This window comes from Strigops habroptila, chromosome 3 (genome assembly GCF_004027225.2).
Source record: "Strigops habroptila isolate Jane chromosome 3, bStrHab1.2.pri, whole genome shotgun sequence".
NCBI classification, from domain to species: Eukaryota; Metazoa; Chordata; class Aves; order Psittaciformes; family Psittacidae; genus Strigops; species Strigops habroptila.
This window is the reverse complement of record NC_044279.2, coordinates 64,382,058-64,392,090: the sequence shown is the minus strand read 5'-3', so window position 1 is coordinate 64,392,090 and position 10,033 is coordinate 64,382,058. Positions and strand designations below refer to the sequence as shown.

General features: G+C 43.0%; 1 protein-coding gene across 4 annotated transcripts; it reads left to right on the top strand.

Annotated features, from left to right (window-relative positions):
* The first annotated feature begins 277 nt into the window (after positions 1-277).
* On the top strand, positions 278-9,523 carry TUBA8 (tubulin alpha 8). 4 transcript variants are annotated; one of them, XM_030480643.1, is made up of 6 exons: positions 278-1,190; positions 2,251-2,426; positions 5,903-6,125; positions 6,813-6,961; positions 7,486-8,166; positions 8,949-9,523. In XM_030480643.1, the coding sequence occupies exons 2-6, from the start codon at positions 2,424-2,426 to the stop codon at positions 9,234-9,236; spliced, it is 1,344 nt and encodes a 447-aa protein (XP_030336503.1). In that variant the 5' UTR covers positions 278-1,190; positions 2,251-2,423; the 3' UTR covers positions 9,237-9,523. The 4 variants fall into 4 exon arrangements, with proteins under 4 accessions (XP_030336503.1, XP_030336502.1, XP_030336501.1 ...); XM_030480642.1 differs by having other exon boundaries at positions 2,059-2,426; XM_030480641.1 differs by having other exon boundaries at positions 278-1,789; positions 2,059-2,426.
* Positions 9,524-10,033: the final 510 nt, after the last annotated feature.

Sequence of the window (10,033 nt, the reverse complement as noted above, 5' to 3'; positions counted from 1 at the left end):
GCTTTGCTGGGGGTGGCTGAATACCTGCCTGCCAATGGGAAGTGGTGAATGAATTCCTTGCTTTGTGTGTGTGGCTTTTGCTTTACTTTTTTTACTATTTTCAGACCTGTGTCTATTTTTAAATGGAGAAAAAGGGTTTAGGTTTTGTATGGCCATGTTAAGTTGGTTTTTTTTTAATCCCTCTAAGAGGCTGATTTTGGTAGTATCTTAAATAATTGGAGGTAATGATAACTCACAAGTCCTCTGCTCTGTTGCGTTGCTCTGGAGGTCACCTGTCCGTGTGGACATAAGAAGCCCTCTGAGAACGTCCAGACCATCCCAGTTGCATGCAGGCTGCACATCACCCCAGGAGCATGGGCTATTCACAGGCCCTCTGGCAGTACCAGCAAAGCCACTTTAAACACATGCGAAATTCACTTATTTGCGCACCATGGCAGAGCTTTTTTATGGTCAGCCCTATTTAGCTCTCATCATCATCTAACAGTGTCACCAGGTAAAAGCTGAAGTGGGCAAGTCTTGACCAGGCTGCTGGGCTATCAACCCTCCCTATGCAGGGCATGTCTCAGGTGTGTTCCACGCAGGACAGAGAAGTCCCCCTAAAAGCTCACTATCTGCCCAACAGGTTGAATGCCTGCATCAAGCAAGATGACTTTCTTTCCAAGAACCCAGGTCCAGACCGCATCTGCCTCATATCTTTATGTTGTAGAGCCCAGAGGCTGACTCTGGGGACAACAAAACTCACCGGTACCTGGGAGCACAGTCCTACACTGAGCTTTCAGGTTACCCTCTAAATCTAGGCTGAGGGTTTTCTGCCCAAGCACTCCCCAACACAGGTAGACAGAGCAACATAAGGAAACCTCATGAAAAACAGTATGCCCAAGTCTTCCTCAGGGTTTTTACACCTGTATCTGGCCTTCATCAGAGACCAGCACATATTTCCAGCACTTGAGTTCATGGGCTGTCTCAAGACAGAGCAGGTCTTTGGTCTAAAACTTAAGCTATGCATGTGTGAGAAAGGGAAAAAGAGTGACCTGGGTCATCCCCAGACTTTTCAAGCTCAATTAATTCTAAGAGGAGACAAAGCCAGTGTACTTCCACTGGCCAGGGACGTCGCTCAAGACTCCATCACTCCCTGCTCCCTGGAAGTTTTTGGCTGGTGAGACTCAGTTCAGTGTGGCAACCCAACATTGGTGAGTCTATGGGTCCTGGGACAGTTGAGCTTGAGTGTGGTGGGGAGAGGAATGATTAATGCTGACTCCCAGAGGTGCTCTCACTGCCTATTTCAGAAGAGAGGAGGGGGGCAATGGAAGAGCAGAGACAATGCAGCAATGGACTAAGATGCACATAATTTAGAAATTCACAGACCTCATTTAGGTTTTGTAGCTGCTAGATCTGACATGTTGGCTCAAAGAGTGCCTAAGAGGATTTGGGTGGTGGACTGCTCGAAGTATTTCCTGTGAGATTTTTTCCTGAGGTGATTCTCTGCACATGAGCATTAACATTTCAGATTCTGGAGTGCCAGAGCTTGGCTGGAATGTTACCAGCTCTACTGGAAGAAGAACACTAGAACAACCTGTTTCTTAGTTGCAAAGCAATGATCCAATAATTTTCTGGAGAACTGTGGGACCCAGCTTTAACGAAACAGCAGACAGAAATTACCACGGGAATTCTTCCTCTGTAAAAAATATTTGTGGCTCCAGAAATCTCTGTAGCTTTTCCCAAAATCAAAGAGGAGTGATTTGCAGGTTTATGTAAAGATCAGCAAAATAAAGACTATACCAAGGTAAATGTGAGTTTATAAAAACCAGCATGAACTACTTCACACTGTTAAAATGTAGGCATTAGTTAGAGAAGATACTTAGATGCTGGTTGCCAACAGTGGCAGAACGATCTATTAATATCATCATGTCAAAGTAGACTAACTTAAATTTTAGGAATTGTGTATTTAAATTCCTACTGATTAAACATCATAATGAACAGTATGTTTATAAGGTCAGGGGATACATAATACTCAGATTCAAGCAATTAGGTGTGCTCCCCTTCCTCTTTGTTACCTAGGAGTTGCAAACATGAGGATGTCTCCAGTGAGAGAAGCAGCTTTCCAATGCTGAGGTAGTGCAGAAGGAGCAAACAATAAAGTGGAGGAGGCAACTGCCCCAATTTGGTGTGAGAACATTTGTGTGATGCCTCCAGCTATGTCTTGCAATACGCACTGAAATAAGCATTGAATTTCTTTCTGTGTTTGGACAGACAAGCTGGAGTCTGTACTGAATGCTGCCTCATCCTGCTGACAGCCCAGATGACTGTACACCGAAAGAGAAGCAATACAAGTAAACTGAAACATTAATAGAGAGGCAGCTGGAGTAAGGACAGAAAGAAGTCAGGCCAGCATTTAAAAGCACAGTAGTAGAGCACACTTCAGAATGGTAATTATATTTACTTTCTGGTTTTCTATGTTTGGGGTTTTTTCTTCTATCCTTCTCTTTTCCATTCATTTGCTCTCTTATGCCTTCTTAGTCTCCTGTATTGGAATTTCGGGGTGATTTTCATCTACACATGTATATAGTGTCAAAACAGGGAACTAGATGGTATGTGTCTTGTAGGTGGTGTATGCGTCTTGTAGGTGGTATATGTGTATAACACTCAGGTGTTAGAAAGTACAGTGTGTCACATGCTATATGACCACACTCGGATTCAATAACCACGTGCAACCAGGTGGGACTGAATTTGAAATGTGGGGTGTATGCGAGCCCTGCCTATCTGGGTGACTTTGCACACGTGGGGTGGCAGGGAGGGCAGGAGGCAGTGGTGCAGCAGGTGACCTATTCCCTGCCGCGCCGTGACACTGAAGCACAGCAGCAGGTGCCGGGTGCTGGGCCAAGGCTGCCTCCTCCCTGCAGCCCAGAGCCGGGCTCCTGCAAGGACCGGCCACCACTGATCCGAAAGGGAAGGAAACTCCGCTGGTGACACCATGGTAAGGGGGATGTGGGAACAGCAGTCTTACAGGGACCAGGAGGACAGAGGGCAAAGGAAGGCAGGGAGATCTGCTGCTCTTACCAGTGATCTGTGCCGTAAAACTCATGCACCGATTACAAAGTAACAGGGTAGGAAAGGAGTGTTAGAGAATCTCACTGGAGCTGTAAGGCATGGTGAACCAAAGTTTTCTTCAGAGAGTTTCTTATTAGTGGAATTATAAGACAAATTAGATCTGGAGCCTTAGCTTTTCAGTACTTTCTGTTATGACTACGGCAGTTTGGACGTGGCTTTGAGCAACCTGGTCTAGTGGAAGGTGTCTCTGCCTGTGGCAGGAGGGTTGGAGCTAGATGATCTTTAAGGTCCCTTCCAAGCCAAACCATTCTGTGATTCTATGATTCTATGACTATATTTTATCAATACAGGTTCTTTTTCATATGAGATAATAATTTTTTTAGAAACAAACAAAAGAAGTTACTTACCTTTGTGTCTGTTTTAAATTAATTTAGCTCAAATTTCTGCTGGTACAGCTGCAGGTCCAAAATGAGAGCACTCATTTTGCAGGCAAGATACACACATCCACAGGCTCTCCATGCCTTAAAGCAGACCTAGGGTAGTGACTGGGTTTTCGGAATAGTTGGAAGACTAAAGTCTGCCTTTGTACCATAAATAATAAAGACAGATAGTATTCGGGGGTTATTTAATAGAGTCAAAGCTGTCCCAGGTTTAGTTTCACAAAGGACCTGGTTCTTTCTACTGTCTCTTGGTAGCTAGAAAGTCAGGCCCACAATTTGTAAGACAGATCCTGGTACATTAGTGTTGGGATGTGAAACATGAGTTTAGAGTGGGCTCCAAATTTAAATATCATGTAGAGATCAGTTTACTCTGCTGTGACTCTGAAGAAGGCCCACTTCTTCCCTACTAAAAGTCTGTTTTAAAGCTGTTTACTATGCAAAATGAGAAACATCTTTGTTACTATCTTCTCTCCTTGCCAGAATATTTCCAAATTACTGCTGGGCAGGAGCATGGCAAGAGGCCTGGCTCAAAACGTTGGGATGAGATATTGCTTCAAACTAGCACCGCTGAAAGCTCAGTCTAAAAGGAAAAGAACTGGTTCTGCACTCTTCAGCTGTAGCCCTATACTAAGCTTTACAATATTTACTTTCTAAGGCAACATTCACTTGTTCCACCTGTGAAAAAACAGACAAATTTCTCTACTGATCTGAGGAGCAGAGAAAAGTAGTTGTTTAGGTTCAAAGTATTGCTTGGCTTGTAGTTTTGCTCTTTTCAAGACATCCTTTAAAACAGTCAGCTGGCCTCACTTCTGTGTTTAAAAGGAATTTTTGTTCTTACTGCCGGCCTCACTGCCCTGTTTAAAAGGAATTTTTGTTCTTACTGCCGGCCTCACAGATTCATGCTGGGATTTGAAAGAAAAGCAGGAGCCTGTCCTGTGCAAAATCAGCATTAATTGAATTCTCAAAGCCCAAAAATGCCTTCAGTGCCTCGTGAGTGATCCTCCAGATTGCAGCTCCCCTGCAACATACCGACCTCTGAAGCCTCGTTACTCAAATTTAACTCAGATACTTTGCACAACTCAGTTGAGAAAAACAGGGTTGTGCAAGTATGCCTGAGAGCACATTACACACACCACTACATATTTGCAGAGTGAGCAACTTACAAATAAATACTGAATAGAAATCATATATTTAATTGAATGAAATATTTAACTTGACCTTCCATATTCATTTGAACTTCTGAGGATGACTAACTGGGGCAGTGCTGACTTCTGAAATTCCACTTGCTTCTAAAAAAATACCTTTAGTTGCATTTCTAAAACAAATATATGGCAATTTGTGAAGAAAACACTGACAAAGCTGTGCCAGAGAGTGTGCTAGTTAGCAGTCACACAGATGATCATAGGCCAGTGCTCAGTACTATCACCTGACTCTTTCTTACTCCTTAGTATAGACAGAGCCACTGAAGTCACAAAGGCAAAACTCAGAAGACTTTAATTAGAATTGCTCCAAAGCAAAAACTGAAGCTAAAAAACTCCATGTATCTGAAACCACTCTCTTGTTAAAAAACCACCCTTCACTGCACCCAGTGTCATAATCGTCAGGACTAACTCGGAAGTATGAACTTTATAATTCTGCTCCTGAACTTATGAACACCAGCACCAGCATTTTCATACTCCTGTACTCTGCAGTATAAAGCATTCTGGAGCAATTGGCACCTGCTTATTTTAGCCTGGTGTTAAATACATTGGTTTCTTTTCATTAAAGTTCCTGGCTACTACAGAAACTATGCTCAAAATTATGCAAATAAACATACTCTGTTGCAATGGCACTGCCCAAATAAGCAATAAGCCTGCAATGTAAAATTCAATAGCTGTTCAGGAGCTTGAAGGCACATATGTTTCAAGAGAGAGAATCTGAAATAATTTCCTCAGGTGAAATGTTCTTAAAGCAGTTCTTGGCAGAACTGCCTGCTATCAGAGGGTAAAAGGATCAAAACACAGCACCTGTCTTGGGTTACATTAGTTTGAAGGATACCACATGGCTGTGTCAGGTTCCAGCCGGGAGTAAAAATAAACTGAACTGAGATGTGGTCCTCAGCAGAGCCAATCCATAGGAGGAAAGGTGGGGTTTGTGGAGAAGAAATTATGTTTTTTTTCCTGCCTATTTTCATGTACCCATATATTACAGTACATAGATTTCAATATTATAAAGAACTGTCCCAGCATCTGGGGTGTATATGTACAGTCTCATTGTGGTCATGGGGTTGAACAACCAAATGAAATGCTGACAGTGACAATTCACTTTTTTTTGTTGGAAAAGCAATACACTGGGAAAAAGTAACCACTAAGAATAAGGAGGGTTAACATGCACTGGTTTTTCTGACCCTGTCTCTCTCTGCTCTCTCCCCTTAGCGTGAGTGCATCTCTATTCATGTTGGCCAGGCTGGAGTTCAGATAGGAAATGCGTGCTGGGAACTCTTCTGCCTGGAGCATGGCATTCAGCCAGATGGCACCTTCAAGGATGTGCAGGATAAACTCAACAATGATGACTCTTTTACCACGTTTTTCAATGAAACAGGCACTGGGAAGCATGTGCCGCGGGCTGTAATGGTGGACTTGGAACCAAGTGTAGTAGGTCAGTATAGACATAAACCTGTGAAAGGGAGAAGAGCTTACTCTTTCTAATCTCACCACAGTGTGCCACCAGTCTCCACTGGTACAACGCAGCACTCCCTTTGTATCTTGGTCTACCAAGCATGAAATTAATTTTCTCGTGACACAGAATGCCAGATTCTGTCATGGGTGTTATAAACACAGGATCAGCAGGATCCCCAGGAGTTCAACAGCTAGTGCATATGGTTTACATGACTTCTCTTCGCACAAACACTTAACTTCTGATTTTGTTTATTGTGACATTTTTGCCATTTGAATTCTGCTTTTCTTTGATCCAGATTCAGAGTGGGATCCTGACAGTTCCACCCCCCCCAATAGAAAGATGTCTAAAAACTGGGACACCCTGGGGGACCTGATTTTCTTCACACTTTTTTTCTGGTGACTTGTCCTCCTGTGGGTACGGACTGTACAACTGACAAGTTCATGAGAAGATAACAACTTGTGTGGGTGGATACAGGTCACACCATAAATCAACAGAATGCAACAACGAAAAAATGTTTAGGAGACATTTCCCTTCCCCATTAGCACGTGTTTTTTTGGATCATGACCTCCCATGACTGAAAGCTTGCATCAATGCCAACATCAACCAGAACTTGTTGGCACTGTAGTGCAGCCACACAGCTTCTTACAATTTCTCTTTCTTGTTCAGATGAAGTGCGGGCTGGGACCTTCCGGGAACTTTTTCATCCAGAACAACTGATCACTGGAAAGGAAGATGCAGCTAACAACTATGCCCGTGGCCACTACACCATTGGCAAAGAAAGCATTGATATGGTGCTTGATCGTGTCCGTAAGCTGGTGAGTCCCAGTAGTTTTGAAACAGCAGTTTGGATTCTGCAGAAGAAAGAAGTGCAGAACAGGTACCTGGTTAACTATAATTGATACCAGTGGTTCAGAGAAGAGATTGAAAGACATACAGGCACATCCTTACTAGTCCAAGAGAGAGAAGCCCAGTAGTTCACTTCCCAGCTGTATGCCTCCAGGTATTCTTAAAAAGGGGTTCTGAATTTGTAATTCTTCGTTATTAGCACAGCCCTTGAGCACCGATATAGAATTAAGCTGTTCTACATTCCTGGTTTCAGATAGACTAAGAGAAGTGTGAAGTTCAGAGACAGAAGCTCCACAGATGAATCTGATTTTTATGTCCTCAGTTGAGTGAGTGAGGAAAGAAAAGGATGGGATTATCATGAGCCCTTTCTCAAGAAAACCTGACGTGAAATTTATGTTGTATATTGCTGATGCTTGCTCTCTCCTTCAGCTCATATGGTAGATGAAGTCTTTTCGTTCTTCTTCAGCCCCTATTTTTCTCTTTTGATTTCTAGACTGATGCCTGTTCTGGGCTGCAAGGGTTCCTGATCTTCCACAGCTTTGGTGGAGGTACCGGCTCTGGATTTACCTCCTTACTGATGGAACGACTCTCTGTGGATTATGGAAAGAAGTCCAAACTGGAGTTTGCAATCTACCCAGCCCCACAGGTCTCCACCGCTGTGGTGGAGCCCTACAATTCCATCCTGACCACACATACCACCCTGGAGCACTCAGACTGCGCTTTCATGGTGGATAATGAGGCCATCTATGACATCTGCCGCCGAAACCTGGACATTGAGCGTCCCACTTACACCAACCTCAACCGCCTCATCAGCCAGATTGTCTCCTCCATCACGGCTTCGCTGCGCTTCGACGGTGCCCTCAATGTGGATCTGACGGAGTTCCAGACAAACCTGGTGCCCTACCCGCGCATCCACTTCCCCTTAGTCACCTATGCCCCCATCATCTCCTCTGACAGAGCACATCATGAGCAGCTCTCAGTGGCTGAAATCACCAGCGCCTGCTTTGAGCCCAACAACCAGATGGTGAAGTGTGACCCAAGGCATGGCAAGTACATGGCCTGCTGCATGCTCTACCGTGGTGACGTAGTTCCCAAAGATGTCAATGTCGCAATTGCTGCCATCAAGACCAAGAGAACTATCCAGTTTGTCGACTGGTGTCCAACAGGCTTTAAGGTGAGTAGGGCTGCCATGAACTTCTCTTTAATGTTTAAAGGGCAAATTCAGTCTATCAGAAAACTCATATTTAGAGTTCTAGATCTCGTATGTTTTCCACTTGTGAGAAGAAGGAACATATGAAATATGTGGTTGTATAAAGTATGCCTTTTCCTCCTTTGGACATTCCACTGACACAGACTTCTGAATATTTATGTAAATGGAAATCTGAAGTGTATATGAGTTAAAATGTAAAGAAGTATTAATATCAGACACGAATTTTGGACAAGCCATTAAGTGTTCCCTCTGAAGCAACATCTAAAATGAAGGAAATACCAAACCCAATACAATTTATAAAGGAAATATATACAGCTTCCGCCCTGCTGGCTAGGTAGTAGTGTTGGCAAGCGTAATTTCAACAATAGTACAAATATTAGCAGTGGAAAAAACATTTGTCATACAAATAGCTGGTTTAAGAATGAAAGCTTTTAACTGGGAACCAACTTTCTGTATTAGTTTCTATGGTGTATCTTTGTGAAACTACATTCAGTGTTGAGGGGCTGTTAAGAAAGCTACAAAGTTGGCAGTGTACATTAAACAGAAGAATACTACAGATAGTAAAATGACCATGTGTTATATTGTTTATGATATTATTATTTTTTATGGCCTTTGCCATCTGGTAGTTGTGGTAGTGGCACCACTCTACCCCAGCATCTGTAACTTTACTCACGTTTTTTCAGCTGTTTGACTGCTTTTGACTGCTCTTGCCTTTTTACAACCTTCTCTCATGTTCCTGTTTCCAGGTTGGGATCAACTATCAGCCTCCTACTGTAGTTCCTGGTGGAGACCTAGCCCAAGTTCAACGAGCAGTCTGCATGCTGAGCAACACCACGGCCATTGCAGAGGCTTGGGCCAGGCTCGACCACAAGTTTGATCTGATGTATGCCAAGAGAGCTTTTGTGCACTGGTATGTGGGTGAAGGCATGGAGGAGGGAGAATTCGCAGAGGCCCGAGAGGATCTGGCTGCCCTGGAGAAGGACTATGAGGAAGTGGGAACTGACTCATTTGAAGAAGAAAATGATGGGGAGTAGTTTTAAAATACACCTTGTTTCTAGTGAGCACAGAATTGTCTCTGTGTCACTTTATTGCATGTGTCTACCATTAGGTCACCTTTTTTTGTATGCAATATACAGAAATTTAAGAGGGGTCATGTAGAGACATCTTTTATTCCATAAATCACAGGTAAATTGTCCTGTAAGATAGCATCAGTTGTAGTAATGCCCCACTGCTCCCAGCAATGCAAAAAGACTCACTCTTCTTCCTTGCACATTTAATGTAAGCCTCTCTAAGCTCTAATGCACATGCTAAACCCACTACAACTCAATATATGCAAGCTTAATGGAGCACAGTGAATCAGGAGAGTTTTCAAAGTTCTAATTTGACATACCTTCACCTTTTGATTGTTGGCATGTCAAAAAATAATGGGTCCTCTCTGTGCTTTATTATCCTGATACTGACCTTCAGCTCACTGACCTAATAGGGACACCTCACTCTTCTCTGAAACACCATTTCTGATAAAGCAAACACTTTCTTCAGAAATGTTAAAGCAGTGCCATTTTTCCACATTTGGGGATAAACATCTATGTTGTGAACACAAATATCCTTTTGTTTGGGTACAGCTGCAACAGGCATAAGAATTTTCTCTTCTGTGTCTCTGTGAAACTGTTTAAATGAGAAACTTCCCCCCTTTAAAAAAAAACCAAAACAACAAAACCTAAACTTTGATTTTTTTGCATCATGCCTACTGAAAACATTTCAGTATTCCTTACTCTACCTGCATAGTTCTTCCTCTGCAAGAAACAACCTCTGCTTTACCCAGAAGACCACT